At 37.4% G+C, this 20,904-nt stretch overlaps 1 protein-coding gene across 8 annotated transcripts in view; it reads left to right on the forward strand.

Moving 5' to 3' along the window:
- Nucleotides 1-20,904, forward strand: part of trim2a (tripartite motif containing 2a) — a 48,670-nt gene that overhangs the window by 6,667 nt on the left and 21,099 nt on the right. Inside the window, exons 1-2 of one of the 8 annotated variants that reach the window (XM_022212506.2) lie at nt 5,656-5,814; nt 18,150-18,322. In XM_022212506.2, the coding sequence (XP_022068198.1) occupies nt 18,189-18,322 (134 nt within the window). In that variant the 5' untranslated portion in view covers nt 5,656-5,814; nt 18,150-18,188. Of the gene's footprint in view, nt 1-5,655; nt 5,815-9,446; nt 9,587-14,481; nt 14,861-14,937; nt 15,211-18,149; nt 18,323-20,904 lie in introns of those variants that run through there. The other 7 variants (XM_022212508.2, XM_051945338.1, XM_022212505.2 and 4 more) reach the window with 7 other exon arrangements.

Genomic DNA, 20,904 nt, shown 5'->3' on the forward strand with positions numbered 1-20,904 from the left:
ACCCATAAAACATGCATAGGCTCCACTGTTTGTGTACAGGTAGAGTTTCAAAACTTAAATCAAGTGCTTCTTTAAGCATTTTCACAACAATCTGGATGATCTATATGTAGATTAGCCAAACAGTTGTGCTGTATTGAATGGCATTAGAGCCATACCAAACATTTTAATATCTTCATTCTCTTTTTCAATAAACATACCCAAAACATAAAAATAATTACAAGAAAGATTAGAATACCAATAAACAATGAACTGCTCCTCTCAATTTGTAGATGGTAATCCGTATTTATCATCCCAAGTCTTCCACATTCTTCACTGAATCAGTCTAGTTTTCTGCCAGCCACATAATTTAGAAATAAACTTATTCATGCTTTCTTTGTTTGTTTTTAGTATGAAAGTTATTTTGCTCAGAGAAGGTTTGACATCATTTATTTTATCCAATATGTGATAGTTGGTCTGCAAGTTGTTTTTCTTTCCACAACAGAGCTATCAACCTTCAGCAATTAGAAAGCTGAGGTTCATCAATATGAGTTAGTTTTTGTTATAGTCTTTTGGGTACAGACCAAGTAGAAACAATCATAAACACTTATTAACTTGAACTATGTCCATTATTTTCTCATCATCCTCAGTTAATTCAGTCAAGGATGTTGTTGATCACAAAACTCCAGACTTCAGTGTGATGTCATGAAATGCCCAAAATCTAACATATGTTCATGTGAAACCAACAAAAGAAGCAAATCCTCACACCTAAGAACCTAGAAACACATTTTTGCTTAAAAAAGAGAGTAATTTAATACAGTAGCAGATCACTTCATGTTGTATTATTGATCGCACAAATAATAACTAAAATGTATTTTGCTTCAAATGAGCTCAGTTCTCTAAGGTGCACAAACATCCATCCATCCATTCTCTGTATGCCGCTTTATCCTCACTAGGGTTGCAGGGGTGCTGGAGCCTATCCCAGCTGACTCGGGCGAAGGCAGGGGACACCCTGGACAGGTCGCCAGTCTGTCACAGGGCTACATATACAGACAAACAATCACACTCACGGGCAATTCAGAATAGTCAATTAAACTCAGCATATTTTTGGACTGTGGGAGGAAACCGGAGTAGCCGGAGAAAACCCACGCATGCACAAGGAGAACATGCAAACTCCATGCAGAAAGATCCCAGGCCCACCCCGGGATTTGGACCGGGGATTTTCTTGCTGCAAGGCGAAAGTGCAAACCACTACGGGTGCACAAACATTTACCAAGAAAAGATGTCATCTACACACGTGAGGGATAAAAGTGGTGGATTACACTATTAGAGGTGCACACAAAGCAATAAACTGCTTAGGAAAAGTAAATCCATCCTCAGACTCTTTCACTTCGTCTGTACCAACATGTTCCACGTCTACTTTCTCAAAGAATCAGCCGGTGTGAAAAGTGTTCGTCATGTTCCAGCCAGCAGGGGATATCAGAGTTACACAAGAGGAGCAGGACCCGCCCAAATAATTCACATGGGCTTAAAATAGACTGTGGTGTCCCTTAAAACAGGACAAGTCATCAGTTATGGGGACTCATTTCTGCAGATTGGATGTATTTCAGATAAAGAGGTAGACAGGAAACTGGTAGCAAGCAAAAATATGTGCTTAACATTTATGTTCTTTCACTGTCTGTAAATATTCGAAAATAACCTGAATGATCTGGGATTGCTGTTTGACCTTTTCTGAGTTGAGTTTCTTGTGTTCTACACAGTTCGCTGCAGTTAATCGCTGGACTGCCTTTAATTATCTTCAGCTGAGAGAGAACACTGAAGTGCATCCAGGGCAGCTGGATCTGGCAGCAATGTCACAAGTCATTTTTCATTTGTGCATATAAATAGTTGTGTTTCTGTAGAATTTCTAGTGTGTCCCGTTGTCCTGAATGCTTATGCTTATATATAGCACATTATTTGGTTGGTTGATAGTTAATTGAAGGCGGTTTTAAGAAGGTTAGTATGATCAATAAAGTGTGATACTAAAGAATCTGAGAGGAAAATCTTACTGCTCAAAGTTCACCCTTCTATAGCTCGGGAGACAAAATTGTGATTCTCATTTCAGTATGGTTCAAGTTTGGATTTTGCCTGATATGTTTTTCATATTTTTCCAGCCTGTCCTCAAACTAAAAACGACCACATAGGTCGTCTGTACACTCCCGTATTACGACCGAGTGTTATGTTTTGACTATGCGACCTCTGGCGGTTGAGTAAATATCGACACTCTGGTGTTGCAGGTGAAACGTCACCATGAACAAACATTTATCTAACACTATCTCTATCCCTATCCCTATCCCTAACCCTAACCCTAACCCTAAGCCCTTGCTGGGAAAGTGAGGAAAAAGCCGTTTCGCGGGGGAAAAGCCGTTTCTCGAATTAAATCCCGTAATGCGTTCCTTTTCCCCGTAGGGGCGCTAACTTAAATACGCTCTCATGGGTCGTATTCTGGTGCACGTTACATACGGCCGATGTGGTCGTATGAATTTGAGGACTTGTTGTATTTTTCTCCTAAAATTCACCGGGAAAGCAGAACAATTAGCAACAGGAGTCAAACTTGAGATTTAATGGAGATAATTCAACTAGTGGCTCCATTTTTTCTCAATGGAGCTCCATGTGAGCTGCATATAAGGTGAAAATATATAATTCGTTTTTGCCTTTTCAGCTAATGGATATGCAAAGGTGTGTGGGATCTTCCTTCCTTCAGACTGAAGTGCCACCTTCCCACACTAGTGATAGTGAGATGTGTTCATATTGTCTTTAAAAACTGGTAATAAATTGTACACACAGTATATTGCTGAAGCTAAAAAATAGATTTTTGTTCAGCTGGTGCGCCTTTACTTGGTTGCACACATATGGCATGATCAGAAGATATAAATCAAACCTGAAAAAGAATTGAATCATAGTATTTCTGTTTCCGTATAGGGCCGTTTTCTATGCAGAGAGTAATCCGGTTAAGTGGGAGTGGATGTACAGGGGGAAACAGATGCATTTAGATAATTACTACAAACATTATTTGCGGCCTGCCAATAAGATTAAAGCTTTCAAGAAATAGGAAACTCTCCAGGGGCCTGTACGTCTGTGAATGCACGCTCGTGTCTGTATTTTTTCCTGAAAACACAGCATTTTATTAATATGTTTTCATATATATAATGTTTCTCTGCCAAGACAGGAGTATATAAAAATTGTACAAAGATTGAGGGAAAGTCTGTGGTCTTGGCAGCAGATGTCAGAACAGGAACTGAGCTCCACCAAACAGCTGTAATACAGACACAAAGGCTTAAATATTAAGACTATTTATGGTACTGATCAACTTATCAGTACTAAAAGTTGGCAACAAGCTTTTCCTCTTCTATTATTTGCTAAATGGTGATTTTAATGTACAGTTTACAATATCACACAGTTACTCGTTGTCTCTCCTGAGTCGTAGTCTTTGTTGCATCATCTGTCTTGTTTACCAGCTTTGCCTCGGTGCACTGAGTCCCTTGGGGCAAACAGGGCAAATAGTGTCTCAGCTGGTGACTTACTGCACTTCTGCTCTTTGAACTATCATGTATACTCCATAAGATCTTCATTCAGAGGATTGTTATGAGTTTCATGGCTTTCTGTAACCATCTTGTTTCAATTACTGTGACTTCAGCCAGCCTTTGCTTTGAACTCTTTTAGGAATCTCAGAAATACCAGAAGAGAAAATGTTTGTTTAAAACCCTGCTGCCGTTCATGCATTTGAACTGTTCTTAATAGAATATAGATGTTATTTTCCCATAATGCAATGTACGGATATGGGTTTTTCAGGGCCGATCCTGATTACTGTTAATCAAGAAAGGCTGACAACAGATATTTTGAATCAGTATGAATTAGATGTAATGCTTTAACAGCATATGATAGCAGAGAACCTGTCATTCATAACTAGGCTTCTTCTTAATAAGGGTGACTGTAACTAAATTTGTAAAGCAGCAATAGAAGTGACTAAATTATGATGCTTTCAGATTGATCAATATGTCTAAGTTTGTTCTTCTCTATTTTCTTAATCTTTCATTGTTTTATGACTTTTATTGTCCCCTAAAGTCCAGATCTTAAAGTTTTAATAATTATTGTTTTCCAGACGCTGCTTCAGGTTAATCTGTGACTGATTTCTACTTAGCCGTTAGCATACCACTGTGAGTGAAGCTAACTTCCTAGTTTGTGTTTCGTGATCAGTTTTTCCAACCTGACAGATATTTCTGAGACCACAGAGTGACACGAGACACAGAGAGAAGGCTGCATAACACCTGAAATAGTGTGTTAATTAATCAGTAATTGGTTAATAATTTACCAATACCGATAATAGGAAAAATGTCAAATCGGTCTGTCAGTAGAAAATAGTCCCTCATTATTGATTCAATAAAAGCTATGCACCTGTTTTAGAGAATTTATTGATTTTTTTAAAAGAGCTCTCATTTTGCTCATTTCTAGACTCATAATTTTATTTTGTGGGCTCTATTAGAATATGTTGACATGCTTCAGTGCTCAAATATCACAATTTTTTGTAATATTATACGTTGCAGCTCCTCTTCTTTTCCTTTATTTATCTGAAATGCTCCGTTTTAGCTCCTGTCTCTTTAAGACTTCCTTTCTAAAAAGCCCAGTTAGCCGCTAGCTGTTAGCATAGCATTAGCCACTGTGAGAGATGTTAACTTCATAGTTTGTCCTGCTTCAGTTTTTGCTGCTTCAGAGACATTTCTGAGACAGAGGAGGCTGCATCAGATCTTAAGTAGCGCATTTAATTTAGCAAAAATCTGTCAATACTTTACCAATAATTGGAAATTTGCCAGACATTGGCTGCAATAATCAACCAGGCCGAAAATTGGTCTGTCCAGAGAAAATAGCCCTCAATATTTCCCCATCTTTGAGTAAGAGTCAATAAAAGCTATAAAGCCATTTTTGAAAATGTATTGGCCCTTTTAAAGAGCCCTTATTTTGCATATTTGTAAGTTCATAATTTTATTTTGGGGGTCTATTATAATATTATTACATGCTTCAGTGGTCAAAAATCGAATGCTTTTATAAATATTGTACATTGCAGCACCTCTTCTTTTCCTTCATTTAACTGAAATGCTCCGTTTTAGCTCCTGTCTCTTAAGACTCTCCCTCCTGAGAAGCCCAAGTGGAAGCTAGCTGTTAGCATAGCATTAGCAACTGTGAGAGAAGCTAACTTTCAGGTTTCTTGTTCAGTTTATGAGACCACAGAGGGACGACACAGAGAGAGGAGGCTACATCAGACCAGAAGTAGCACATTTAATTAATTAATAATCAGCCAATAAAAATACAGATACACATAATTGGGAAAAGGTCAATTGTCAGCCATGATCATTGTTCTATTTATAATATAGTGCCATTCTAGCTGTCGCAGAGGAAAAGGTAACCTCATGTGCACTTTGTGAGTTCAGCTTTCTGTGTCGGTGCATTTTAGTGAATTACATAAACACAATAATTCAGCTGCTTGTCTCCTCTCCTTATCTCCATGACTCTTGGCCTCACCAGGGGTTAAAGAGTAGCACAGCGCTAAGCCCCGCCTCCTCCAGCCTCCTCTAACGTCCAATTGGTCCCTGCCTTTCCTCTACTCACCCATTCTGCCCTCCCCCTCCAGCTCTCCTCACCCCGTCAGTCTGTTTGGATTATTGTAACAGCTCAGGCCTCTCACATGCGTTGCCTTCACTTGCCCACTGCACAGTGATTCAGAGATGAGGAGGATTAGGTGACAGAGAGTGGCGTTTGTTTTCCCCCCAGAAGAAGAAGAGGTCAAGCAGCCATGGAGTTACAGTAAGTTTTGGGATTTAAAGATGAAAAGAAAGTAGAAAATGGAGCAAGATACTTAAAGGAAGGAGAACAGTGTTGCTTTGGAAAACAGGCTGTTGGGCTTCTGTAACAGGAAGTCATTGATAAGAAATGTTTCTGTAATTGTAGGCTTTTACCTTTGAAGTCCTCTGAGTTATGACTAGAAATACAGGTTCCAGCTGCAGTTCACATTCTGTTTACCTTCAGAAGATGTGGTTTAGTGGCGTATCAGTGCACTTTCATTTCCTTTTCTTGTGCGTGAAGCAGGATGTCTGCTGCACATCTGTCTGGACCTACAGCAGGTGCACTGTGCAGCATGTTTATACTGTGTGTGAAAAGGAATCAGTCAAGTGTGTGATTTGGATTCAGAATGAACACTGCATTTAACCAAAACAATTAAAAATATTTCTTGTTTTGGGGCACCAACTATCTAGAGTCTCTGGTTTTTCCCTGGAAATAATCAAGTACATACCTGTAAATGACTGAATTCTTGTTTTTAGACTTATATTTTTGAATGAATGAAGCAAATAAGATAAAGTATTTTAAATACTAACCTTTACTGCTGCTAAGTAGCTCACTGGGAGTAAAGTGCTGCCTGCTGTGAAGTTGTTTTGGACAGTTATCAAGTCAGATATAGCAAATAAGAACATCATCCACAAATAAACTTTCTTAAATGTACAGAGCAACTGAGATTAGCTCACATAACAGATTCCTAATTGAAATTAATTTGACCCTACAATATTAAATAACAGATTGCACTCTACATTATTTCCTCCAAATACAGGAAAAAGGTCATTTGTGATTTAAAATATAGTCCCTACAAACTGCAATACATTATTAATTTCACTCAATAATTTTAATAAATCAGTTTGTTTTTTGGTCAATAAAATTTCATAAAATTGTATAAAGAAAGGAAATCAGTGTGTCTTAAAGCCAAAGATGACGACTTCAAGTGTCTTTTTTGTCCCCAACCCAGAGATATTAGGTTTATTTTACAACAAAGTAAAGAAAAATCTGAACTGTTCAGTTTTAAGAAGCTTTTTTTTTCTCCCAAAAATATTTAAACCAATTAATGGATTATCAAAATAGATGGCGATTCATTTATAAGTTGGCAGCCAATCAATTAACGCTTTTCAGGAACAGCAGTGATGTTTTTGGGGCATTTTTAATTACCCCAAAAAATTAGAAACACAAACGATCCCAGTAAACATGGTTTATATCTCATTATTAACTCCATTACTAATCATTTCTATCAGTATTCAGTGCAGTGGTGTTGATGGTTCACTAAGGATCATTCACTCATTTTTATAATTTTAATATTTTTTCTTAATGTACTTTGGAATGACCTACATATAAAATATAAGAATTCTGCATGACTTTAAAAAAAATGTATTATACATTTTGATTTTTTTTCTTTTTATGGACTGTTATTGATAAATTAACATCAGACACCACTTCTGTTCATGGTGGGTCTGCAAATATGTGAAAATAACCATTTTCATTTTATCTGTTGATTACATTTAAAAAGCCAAGAAGAAGAATTTTTTTTTTAAAATTTTTTCACTTTAAAATGCGTAACATAACAGGTGAGTTATTTAATTAATCATTGCAGAGCTATGAAACTTGTTGTCATCTTCTCCGGAGGATTAAAGATCACTAAATCAGAAACTAGACCTGGTTTTTGTTGTTACTGTTTCGCTGTGGAAGGACAGTTTATTTGGACATTGAGCCTCAGTGTTTTTGGCTTCACTGACTCCTGGTTGACAGATGTGCAGTGTGGACACTTTGCAGTGGCTTTATGTTTGTGCATCTCTAAGCCCTAATTTTAGGTCAGCCGTTAACATTTCTGTACATGCACTTAGAGACGGACACATTGTCTTATCTTGTGTCTCCAGACTGCTCTGGTGGCAGATATAAAACCAGTGACATGTGATTTCCTTGTTCAGAAGCGTGTAAACAAACCTTTAAATGATTGTAGGAAAGTCACAGAAATGTAACCCTTACGCTCTTTAGTTTACATCACAACTCAAAATGTCTCGAAACGATGAAAAACTTCCCTGACCGGAACATTTTCATCTGTGGTGTTTCAAAAGTGCTGCTCGTACATTTGAATGGGGGGGATGTTGAGGATGAAGGCGTGCTCTGCCGCTGTAATCTCTCATCATCCTGTCCACAGTGGACGCTCTAGATTAGCATGAGAGCGTCCTTATAATTCAGGGGTGGGGCTTCTGTCATCCGTCCAGCTTTAAAGGCACGTCAAGCCCCCGACTGCACTGAAACGGAAGCTGCAAATGTTACATAAAGATCCGGTTTTGGTTGTTTTCTGGGAGAAAATGTGCACCCAAACAAACTGCAACTGCCAAATCAAATATAAACACCATTTATTATAATAACATGAGAAGATTCTGGTAATTTTAGGTGTAATGAACACATGAAAGGCTGCCTGGAAGCTAAGTTCGATCCCATTTGTGGCTTTTTATTATCCAGCAGCAGCTATTATGGTCACCATGTGATCGTCCAAACTGCCATGTCTCTTTAGCGTTTGTTTTATGCTTGAATGTCTAATTTTTTTCCTCTAGTTTGTCTAATTTTGTGTCCCAAGAATGAATGGATGTCAGATTTGAGTCTTTCAAGTTGTGAAAGGTTAAGCAAGAAGATTGGTACTCGATAATTTATGCTTTGAAGTGAAGAGAAACAACGCATAACCTTCCCCAAAAAACATTGTGCACTTTTAAGTTTTGGCCCTTTAATTGAGATGGAATTTAATCATTAGGATGGATCCTAGTGACATCATCATTCCTACTTCACGTTTGTGGTTTTGAGTTAAAGTTACACAACTGGATCAGTTATCATTAAAACTTTAAAAATTCAGAGTGGCTTGTTTTGTTGCCCAGTTTTCAGTCTTTACGATAAAGAAAACTTTGACAATTTTAAAAATAAACTTTGTAATTCGGATACAGAAAATTAATTAAGCTTGTTAATTGGAAACCTTACATAAAATATACATTGCCCATCCAAAAAAAGGGTTGCACTAGTATTTTGTAGGATTGCCTTTAGCTTTAAGTATAGCACACATTCATTGTGGCATTATTTTGATAAGCTTCTGCAATGTCACAGCGTTTGTTTCTGTCAAGAGTTCCATTAATTTTCTGCCAAGACCTGATATTGATGATGGGACATTCAGACCGCTGTGCAAAGTCTTCTCCAGAACATTGCAAAGATTAGTGGGGCTGAGGTCTGGACTCTGTGGAGGACAATCCATGTGTGAAAATAATGAATCCTGACTTCGTCATCTTGGAACATGTCCACGCCATTAGGGAGGAAAACCTCCACTGATGTAAAGACCTGCTCATTCTTAACTATATCTTGGGGTAAACTGAGGTAAAGGGGCTCAGGCAGCAGTAAACTGTCAGTTGATTCGCTGACATAACATTAAACCTTCATGTAACTGGACTCTTGGACTTCTGGCTCGACAAACTAATGAGTCTTACATCATAAAACATCCTAAATCACTGAATAATGTGCAGGTGCAGTGAGACAAACCATGTGATCTGCCGCCTCGTTCTTTCTCTCTCTCTTCGTTCATTCTCCTCGCTGTTGGTGAAAAGTGGACATTCTGACCGGACAGTGTGGTCATTGTGCAGATAAACGCGGTATTTTGTGTGTTTAGAAATAGAGGTCGACGTTTTGGATGAAGCAGCAGAGGGAAAGCCTGAAATATGCTTAAATGCATGGAAAACTGTTCTTTCTCATACCGGTGAGTGGAACACCCAGATTCTCAGCCTGCAACAGTTAAACTTTGGTTAAAGCTGTTTTTATTTAGGATGAGAGAGTAGCAGGTCTGGCTGAATTAGGCTAAATATTCTTTGTGTCGTGCCACTGTTTGTTGGTTTTCTTTGAAGTGTCTTCAGAGGTGATGATGATGATGGTGCTAAGATGAAGCAGCTAAAACAGGTTTAGTGTTTGTGCCTCAGAGCGTTTCTGTATTATGCTGGCTTCTATCCAGACCCTGTAGTGACGGCATGCTCTTTGAAACAGAAATGGCTTATTGCCCCAACCTGTTTTAAAGGGCATTTACAGTGCATGTTCCAGATGATCACACTAATATTTATATTTATTAAATATTGAATATTAGTTCAATACATTTGGGCCAAGATACAGTACTGTGACATGAAAGAGTAAAAAGTATTTTGCATACAGAAATCTTCTGTTTTTGCATATTTGTCACACTTAAATACTCCATATTATTGAAATAATGTCTATATTTATTGAATATTAGACAGAGATAACCCATAAAACACAAAATACCATTTTTAAATGATGATTTATTGAATATAACCCCTGTGAAAAAGTAATTGCCTCTCTGAACCTAATAACTGGTTGGTCTCTTGGCAGCAACAACTATAGTTAAATGTTTGTTCCAGCTTGTGATCAGTCTTTCATATCACCATGGAGGAATTCTGGTCCACTCTTCTTTCCAGAATAGTTTTAATTCGTCCACATTAGATGGTTCTCCAGCATGAACTGTCCTTTTAAGGTCTTGTCACAAAATCTCAGTTAGATTCAAGTCCAGACTTTAACTCGGCCACTCCAGAACCTTCGTTTAGTTTTTTCTGAGCCACTCAGAGGTGGACTTGTTTTTGTGCTTTGGCTCTTTGTCTTGCTGCATAAACTATTCGTGTTGAGTTTTCGGTCATGAACTGATGATGGATATTCTCCAGGAGGATTTTCTGATAGAGAGCAATCGGACCTCTGTTCATTCGTACACGAAGCACCGAGGATTTGCGAAACTCCTCCTGTGGAATTGGCCTCGAGTACATTGAAAAGTGTTGCAGTGTGTTACGGAGAGACTGGTGTTAATTATCTCACAGATTATTTAGTTGTGTGACTATCAAATTGTGTAAATGTACAATTGCAAAACATAACTAATTTAGCTAGCTTAACACAGGATATACATGTAACATACAGAGAACATGCCTACTGTGGTGTTTAACACGTTCTACTGGCTCTACATTACCTCACATCTTATTTTTTGCCATGTATGTTTGTGTTGTTGGTTTCTGTTTTTGTGGCCCTATAGCTCCACTCCCTAAAACATGATGGTAAAAACTGATCAACCGCTGATATTAAAATGCATGTTCTTGTGTTGAACACCAGGGGGGCATAGTCTTTCGTACTGTACAGATTTAAGGACATGTAGCAAAACTATGTATAACTAGACTATAACTAAACTATAAATGAAAGGCATACCTACCTTTGGCACCTACTATGGGTGTTCTAAATTTGTGGAGGTACAAAAACAGCTATATAAACCCATAAAATCTTAACATATGTAAAGATTAAGAGCCCAACCTATCCCTCCCCGCTACCCCTCACCCCCAATCTCACCCCGACCGGTCGCTGCAGATGACCACCGTCCCTGAGCCTGGTTTTTTATTTTCCTCTCCCTATTTTTGAAGTTTTTGCTGGTTCCTTCCCACTGGCAGCTTTGGATTGTTGGGTTTTCTGTCCTCTGTTTATAATTCATAAGGTCTGTGAGATGACATGTTGTGAATTTGCGCCATACAAATTAAACTGAATTGAATGTTTCAACTCAAACAACATTTTTGTGACCAGCTTTTAAAGATTCACATCTTGTTGGAAAAGTCCTGAGAGGTTTGTTTCTTTTCATGAGAATTCTTGGCAATAAGAAAAATCTAAAGTCAAAGAAGCGTCTCCCTTTAGAGCGGTGAATCCAAGGTGAAGCTTCAGAAATTAATTGTAGCTGTCATTTGCCTGCATGTAGATTCTAGACCCACACCGTCTGGTATTTGGCCTGTACTTCACTCTTTTCCCTGCACTGGCTTTTCTTGTTCTGCGTCCCACTTTTCTGACTGACTGAGCTCACTGAGTTTGGCAGAGGCTCCGATGAGATCACTGGAACAGCTTCAGAGCTGCCAGGCGTAATGAAATGGTGACAAAGCTCAGTGAAAAGCAACTGTTTTATGTTTTACAGGATAGTTTCTCCGGTCGTAGATATTAGGCAGCAAACCCTAGCCTCAGTACTGACCAAATATGTCTTAGGAAAGCCATTATTGTTTATCTATAACCTTCTTGGAGGGTTGCTTTCTTAAGACTGACTTCAATTCTGAACAAATTCACCTTGAAATGATTGCAGATGTTGTTATTTGAGGACATTTCCAAGAAGGTTAAGTACACTTATTACTGTTTCCTTAAACAGCCATTACTAGATTCCATTCTGCACATCAAGTGGGAACATTTTTAATATGTGATTGGCACCAGTAGGAGAGTTTGGTGCCAATCAGAGGCACTTAATGAGGAAAAAATTATTAAAAGTTTGTTTTTTGCATTTTTGGCCAACCACTCCAATGGTGTTCCAACTGTTACTGGGCTAAAGGTACAATCACGTTTTTCCTGATAATTTTATGGTACCATTAAAATGTTTTGACCAAATCTGCGCCAACATATAAGTGGACTGTATTATTCTGCTCTTTTCAAACACTTGGTTACTAAACGCTGTTTGGTGAAAAACTGTACTTTTAATGCTACAAGCAGCTTAGAACTGATAGAAAGTTCACATATTGTCAGTTTCCAACAGTTATTGCTCACTGCTGGCAACAAACAACATTTAGAAACAGTGTTTTTGGTCAGAATCGTCCTCAGTCACATAAAAACTGTATTTGTAAGCAAAGAAAGCATGCATGCTGCTTCTAACTAAAGCCACAAAACAACTCTGGTCTTTCAGGAAATGCACCCTTATTACATCAATAAGCTCTTCTTGGTGCTGAATGTTGTCCCTGAACATGAGGAGGTTCAGATTCATCCAGCATGAATGTGATGCACAATGCTTGATGCAAACAATCAGGATGATTTAGCAATCAGACTGTGATGCCCGTTTGTTTTATGTCATTCGTTCAGTCTGACATTGGGCTCATTGAACTGATTTCTTGCATGAAAGAATCTTCTCCTTGTCTTGCTCTGCCAACCTGTTCTGTAGAACATCATTCTGTCCTAATCCAGGGATGCATCCATCATATTTATACTCATGCAACAGAAAAAGTAAATATTTCTCACTTTAATAAAAGACATATGTCACCTTATTGGTTATTATTTCTCTATGTGGATTTTAAATCCTTAGAAGCTAGCTGGCCATACATGAAGATTATTGTACTTAATACTGCTCAACATGTTGATTTATTGTTTGCTTTATAATCAATAAACAGTTGTCAATGAGCAGAGTCCTGGAATCCTGCACCAAAAACCCTTTAAATCATTAAAGGGTTAAAATAAAAAAATAATAAAATAAATGTAAGTAGAAACATATGACCTGAAATTATAAATGTAAGTAGACAAATGTGTCCTAAAAAATAAACATAAAAAGAAAAATATGTCCTAAAAATTCAAACATAAGTAGAAAAAAATGCTGCTTAAAAAATAAAAACACAAGTAGAAAAACATGACCTAAAAATATAAACGTAAGTATAAAATTATGTCTGAAAAAATACAAAAATAAGTTTTAAAAAATACATCTTAGAAAATGTCAACATAAGTAGAAAAATATGTCCTAAAATATAATCATATGTAGAAACAATATCAGCATCAAGAAGAAAGTTTAATTTTTTTTCTTACTTTTCACTCAGAGTTTCATGCACCAGGAACCCTGTAAATCAGTCATTTTACTGACCAAACATGGATGTATTTCCTTTTTCTAGGCGGCGAATGCATCACATGATGTGCTCGTATTATCCAGCATGTAGAGTTTATTCATCTGGGAAGTCTGTGCTTTGAAGTGAAATGCAGATTTATGTTGAGAGATGACTATAGAGTCCTAGAAACTGATCACAGTGCAGGGACTTAGAGGAAACCAGGAAGTGTTTTTGGTTGGCCTTAATCTTCTTTCAACAGGGAAATGTGTGTCACCTTTGTGTTATCAGGAAACAGTTTCCATGCAGTGGAGTTTCTGACAGAATCTGTGCACATACATACAAGAGTGTCTCTGTTTTTTGTGATTGCTCATTTTTACCCTTCCAAGGAACACAACAGAGTCATGTGACGATTGCCGTCCATTTGTCTGTCCAGCTGTTATTCCGTCTGTGCACAACATTACTCAAAAATGGACTAAAATGGACTACTAAAATCACAGAATGAATCCACTGCTGTGGACTTATCCATTGGAAATGATACAAGGAGCAATTGATTAAATCGTGGGGGTGTTTCCGAGTCCAATCAACTCCCACCGCCTGCAACATATTTAGGTCACGCAATTCAGTATCCATACATAATGTGCACATGCATAACACACGCCTGTGCTCCGCGCTCACTTTGTTTGTGGGTACATCTCTATTCAATGGCCACATCCTATGTTGTCATGATTTCTGATCATCAATAGCTAGTCATAACATTCTGCATTTCTGACAGTTCCGTATGGGGAGATGAACAGCCTCGGCAGAGTACTGCGCTCTCTGAGTGCTTTTCTTGTTATTCTTTGTCTTCATCTGTTTTGTCTGTGCATGCACGGTGAGTCAGCAGCCTGCACGCATATGCACTCAAAAAAAAAAGAGATCAGTTTGGCTCCATCCCTATTGGCTGAGGAGGGAACCTTTAACTGCTGCTGCTCCCTTTCTGCTTTTTTTTTTCTCCTCTCATTTGTTGGATCAGCGGCCGTCAGCCAATGCCAGCTCACACGCTCCTGATGCTGCACACGCTCGCTGCTCTGCAGTGAGGCAGCATTTAGTTCAGAGAGGAAGGAGGGAGATGAATGGATGGCCGAGTGACGGGAGGAGAGGAAGTGATGAGGGAGGGGGAGAAGATGATGCAAAGACCGAAATACAATCCGGCTGAGTCGCCCCTCCTCAACTTTGCTCACGTGTGTGCACACCCATAAACACATGGAGGAGCGTCTTCCTGCCTGTCAAGACCTGGAGGGACCATTTCACTGATATGTGAGGGATTTAATGCACAAAGATTCTCTGTCTTTTTGGATGCAGGGTTTCAGTCTGACGCCTGTTGATTGGTCCATGAATGCAGCACAGTGAGTCTTATTATTAGTGTCACACATGTGCTGAAATGTTTCTCTGCTGTTGTGATCTGTGCTTGAACATCACCTAGATTTACTCCAATAATATCCTCCTTTGTGATGTGCACCTTCCTCTGCGTATTAGAGGACGACTCGGTCCAACAGGAATTATTCCGCTCAGCTGGTGCGGATCTGATTATGTAAGAGGGAAGCGCTGTGTGGCTGCTGCGACCTTGTGCACCGTCAGCACGGCGCTGCTTCTGTTGTCCTGTTGTGACTGTCTGCAGGATTTAGGATTCTTAGTTTTATAATCGGGGACATATTTGATGCTCTGTTCATCTCCTTTATTCCGGTGCGTGGAGCCGGTAAGTTGCAGCCTCAGTTTTGAGCTCTCTGTGTGCTGGAATATTCAAATCTGACGGATGCAAATGATTGTTTTTATTTTATGTCTGGCTGCACGTTTATGAGTTGTAAATTTCTGCTTTTTTTGTGATCAGCTGGTTTAGATGGTTCTGCTCAGCGCTTTACTGTTTTACCACCTAACATATTGGAAAGTTTGATTATAAATCCACTGACGGCTTCATTATGACAGTATTTATATCCTCTAATCTGCATTTTTCACTAGATTGTAGTGTTCTCAGAGGCAGTGTTGGAAGGAGGAGACAGATGAGGAGAAAATAGAATGGAGGCGAGGAGAAAGACCATGCACTGTAGAAAGAAGTCCAGTCCCCGAGGGTTTCCTCTCAGCAGCAGAGGTGGCCTGTTTCTGTGCCTGTCTTCAATATGAAGAGACAATAAAAGCACTGACACACTTTCTAAGTTAGCTGCCAGATACAGGAATATCACGCAGAGGAAACCATGCAGGGACGACATGTTTCAGATAAAGGACAACGCTGAACCGATGCAGAATCAGTGCGAATATTCGATTCTGTTTTATGTTGGTATTTTTAGTGTCCTGCTTCTCACTAATGTGTGCTGAAGGCTAAGTGCTTTGCTTTCACTTTGTAATCAAATATTTATCACTTCAAGTGCGTTTTATAACAAACACGCAGCAAAGTTCCAACTGCTTCACTGCAGATGGAAACCCTCCATGGGATCACATGAAAAATACGCAGCATAGAAATGAGAAGAAGAATCAGAAATATTTTATTGACCCCTGAGGGGAAACTGCTTCTGTTATAGTTGCTCCCAAGTCAGAAATATGACCTAAAAATATAAATATAAAACATAAGTAGAAAAATATGTCTTAAAAAATGGAAGCATGAGTATAAAAATATGACTTCAAAATAATAACACGAGTAGAAAAATATTACCTAAAGATATAAATATTATTGGAAAAATATGTCCTAGAAATATACATATTAACATAAGTAGAAAATTGTGACCTAAAAACTTAAACATAAATAGAAAAATATGTCCTAAAAATATAAACATAAATGGAAAAATATGACACAAAAATATAAACAAACAGAAAAATGTGACTTAAAAATATAAACTTGACTAGTAAAATATGTCCTAAAAGCATAAACAGGAGTAAAAAAAAGTCCTAAAAAAGAAGAAAATTACGTCTTAAAAATGGTAATGTAAGTACAATAATATGTCCTCAAAATATTAACATGAGTAGAAAAATACTACCTAAAGATATAAATATTATTGGAAAAATATGTCCTAAAAATATAAATTTTAGTGAAAAATATGTCTTGAAATATAAACATAAGTAGAAAGTGTGACCTAAAAATATAAACATAAAAAGAAAATTATGTCCTAAAAATATAGACATAATTACAAAAATATTATCAAAAATGTATAAATATTAATGGAAAAAATGTCCCAAGAATATAAATTTTAGTGGAAAAATATGTCCTAAAATATAAACATAAATAGAAAAATATGACACAAAAATATAAACATAAACAGAAAAATATGACTTAAAAATATAAACTTGAGTAGAAAAATATGAACTAAAAACATAAACAAGAGTAGAAAATATATCCTAAAAACTTAAACACAAGAATTCATTAAACAGTATGAAAAAGCAACATCACTTTTTGGTCACAGCCTGGATTAAAGCTTCAGTAGGCAGTATTTTTTAAAATTTATTTCTTACTTTTTTTGGGCATCATCGGACAGAAAATTCCTTAAAAATCCTTCATCATGTTTTAACTCGTGTGGTCTGGATCCACCACCTCCTGTCAGCTCTTTTTTCAGCCTTTAGAAAATCTGTCCTGTGATGGGAGACTTCAGCCAATCACAGGACTTCTCAGCTAAATCAGGTGAAAGAAAATAAGGAACAACAAATTCACCCTTGGAAGAAGATGTTCTGGTTAAATGGAGAACTTTTACTGAGAAATGTGGGATTTGGATCCCGTGTGAAGATAAAAGCCAGCATCAGCTTTTACTGCCTACCGCTTCTTGAACCAGTTAGGGATGCTGACAGAGGGGAAAAAAAATCTGCAAATTTTTTGCATTTATGATAAATGTGCAGTTAAATAAGTTCTCAAAAACAAACAGATCACTGCTGTTAATATGTCAGTTTTGGTGCAGCTTGCTGTCTGGCTTCCTGAGGACATTTATCCACATGTGGTTTGGCTGAATTGCTTGAAATCATGTAGATATGCAGCTGTGACCAAGATCTATTAGGAAACATGGCTTCATTTTGAACGGTTACAAGCCAATAAGAGTTTGGACTGATTCACTATTGCTAGAAATATAGAGAATTAGACCAAAAAAAGAAAAGAAATGGTCCATTTAGTCGCTGTTTTGTTTCTTTTACTTGGAGATTGTTCACCATCTGCTGCTTCCAAAACCATAAAGCCACATTTTAGAAATAAATTTTTGGGCCAAGTTGCAGATGAATGGAAATCTGAACATTGCGTCATCTTATTAAGTCCATCTGCTGAGGAAGATTGTGTGATATTGTAACAGCTGAATGGAGTTTTGGTTAAATGATCTTTTCAGAGATCAAGAAAGAACTTTGACATTCCCTTTGAGACCTTCTCCTTGTTCTTCTACCTGATCGATACTGACCAGAAGATTTAATTAGATGTTAATTGGGTTACTCTGCTGACCTGCTATCAGTTGTTTTGCTCCCTCACAGCCACTGTTTCCACTCTTAATACTTCATTGTTTACAGGATTGAGTGGCACTGATCGCTGTGTTTCCTCTCTCAGTGAGGGGATGGAAGGAAGAAGCTATTTTGCCTTCAGGATCCCACTCTTATCTTTACACTCGTCGTTGTCATCGCTGTGCTTTTGATCATCCGCCCTTTTGTTCTGTCCTTAAAACCCCGTGTGTCCCTCTGCAGGGTGCAGGGTAAGAGGAAGAGGGACTCCCGTGTTTTAGGATGGCCAGTGAAGGCTCCACTATTCCCAGCCCCGTCGTCCGCCAAATTGACAAGCAGTTCCTGATCTGCAGCATATGTCTGGACCGCTACGAAAACCCCAAAGTCCTGCCCTGCCTGCACACCTTCTGTGAGAGGTGAGTGGAAGCTGCTCCGACTGATCCTGCTTGCTTTGTACATTAGAGAGGCGTTTAGTTGAGAATTAAATGTGTAAATGTGAATGTATTTTCTGTGAAAAGGAGATATTCCCTAACAGTACTTTCAAATGTTTGATCAATACTGCTTTATTCTGAGAAGAGAGAGGGTTTTTAGCATCACTGTTGTTGACTTTGTTGCCTCATCCTCTCTGTTTGTCCTTTGTTCCTGACACAAAAGACAAATTGTGGACTGTGCCAGGCCGTCCTTTGGCTCTGGTGGCTTCTGGAGAGTCGTTATGCTTTTACGTTCCACAGTGTGGTGGTTTCCTCTTTCTGTGCTGTGGTGATAAAATTTTTTAATATTCAACACAGTAATCTCATCAGGTCAAGTTATCATAAAGCTTGGTGTCATTTTCTGTTGTGGATTTTGATTTTCATTATTTTAAAATCGTTTTAAAAAATATTGAGATCCTACCAAAACAGCAATGTAGAAATCTTTACTTATTTCATGTTAAAAAAACGAGTTAAGGATCTAAATACTTTTTAAAACTTTTTTTAAGATCAGGAAAAACAAAATTCCACTACAGAAAATGTCCCAAAGCTTTCCGATAAGTTGATCTGATTGGATCACTGTGTTGAATATGGAGAGGTCAGTGCATTAAAATTTATCCCAGATGCACAGCACAAGAAACAGCTATACTGTCCTGCATGTAACATGGCACTTCAGTTTAGTAGCATAAAAAGGCAAATACATAGAAGTTCTTCAAAAGTGTACAGTAAATAAACTAACGTACTGAGTTTCTGCAGATAGCACTTACTTAGCATCATATTAGACTGCCATTAATCATCGTCAGGTGATTAATGGGAGAAGAAAGAGAAAAAACAACGTTCTGATGATCAAATCTGTTCTCAGTTTGTGCACTTTTTCTCTAATCTTTGATTTTTAGTCAGAGATTGGATCATGTGCAAAGTTTATATGCATAAAAATGCAAATACTCAAGTAAAAGTACTTCAGAACTGTACAGTAATCAAGTCAACATACTTAGTTTCTGCAGATGTCACTATATTTGACTGAACTTCAATTGTGAAAAAGAATGCAAAACAACTAAATTAACATTAAAGTGCAATAAAGGAGTCAGAAAAACATTACTGCACCAACTAACCTGCTGAAAATGCACGATGAAAGCCTTATTTGTGAGCACATCCAACAAGAATTAGGACTGCTACAAGATTAAACTTCCACAACATGCGGTTATTGTGACCCAAATAATTCAAGATATTCATTCAAAATTGTTATTAGTATTACAAGTGTAGGAAAGTACATAATACAAAAAAACCCCAAACAAACAAAAAGATGTCTGAAAAGGGTCAGTAGGATGAAGTTTAACTGAGTATATATGAAGCTTAATTTAGTATGTTTATTTTTAAAACATCATCATTCAGAACTGTGGTCTGTGTTGCTCCATGAATTCATTAATTATAACCCACATGTACAATCAGTTACAGCTGGTCATTACACTGATGACTGTACTGATGGTGGTGTGAACCTCCTCTGTTAACACTGAACAATAAAAGCTTCAAAAATGCTGTATTTATGGCCGGTTTGTTGTATCTGATTGCGCTGATGTGAGCAGGTTCAGCTGATAAAGTAATGACTCAACTAAAAGTACATGACGCTGCTGTCAGGGTGTAAACGTTCCAACCACTAGATGTCCTCCAAGGAAAGATCCTCATACTTAAAGGTCAACTTGAATGTTTGTGTTGAATGCTGATAAGATACAGGAAATAAGATTACACTTCATGAGACGTGGGCCACAGTCTCTTTTTCCTCCAACAATATCTTTATTATTTAACAACCAATCATATTTAAAGAGAAGAAAAAATTCAAAATCCTGAACTTAGAAGAAACTGAAGCTGTGAAGTAAATGTAATGGAGTAGAAGTGCAATATTTCCCTCTAAAATGTACAAATGTAGTTGAATTTAAGTTAAAAGTAGCATAAGAAATACAAATGTTTGTGTTGAATGCTGATAAGATGTATTGTTTATATAGGAAAAAATAAGATTACACTTCATGAGACTTGAGCCACAGTTTGTTTTTCCCCAACAATATCTTTATTTTTTAATAATCAATCATACAGGAAAAAAAAAAGCCAAAATCTTGGACTTAGAACAAAAGCTGTGAAGTAAATATAGTGCAATACTTCCCTCGAAACAATACAAAATGTAGCCAAGTTTAAGTATAAATTGTATAAAAATGCAAATGTTTTTGTTGTGTATACAGGAAAAAATAAGATCATACTTCATGAGACTGGATTGAGCCTCAGTCTTTCTTCCTTTAAAAATTATTATAATAATAATGACTATTCTTATCATACATTTAAAATATTTATTATTTATTAATATACATATATATATATATATATATATATATCAAGTTATTTTCTCTACAGCCTGCTCTTCCTAACTTGAAAAGGAAGCTTAAAGGTCTGGGGTCATGCAGGAATTCACTTAGGCCAGGCAGTGTTTTTCCATTTTTTTCCCCTTCTTTTTATTAGAATTAAAAATGTTTCATTTCATGTAG

The sequence above is a fragment of the Acanthochromis polyacanthus genome, chromosome 3, assembly GCF_021347895.1.
Source record: "Acanthochromis polyacanthus isolate Apoly-LR-REF ecotype Palm Island chromosome 3, KAUST_Apoly_ChrSc, whole genome shotgun sequence".
In the NCBI taxonomy this organism is placed as follows: Eukaryota; Metazoa; Chordata; class Actinopteri; family Pomacentridae; genus Acanthochromis; species Acanthochromis polyacanthus.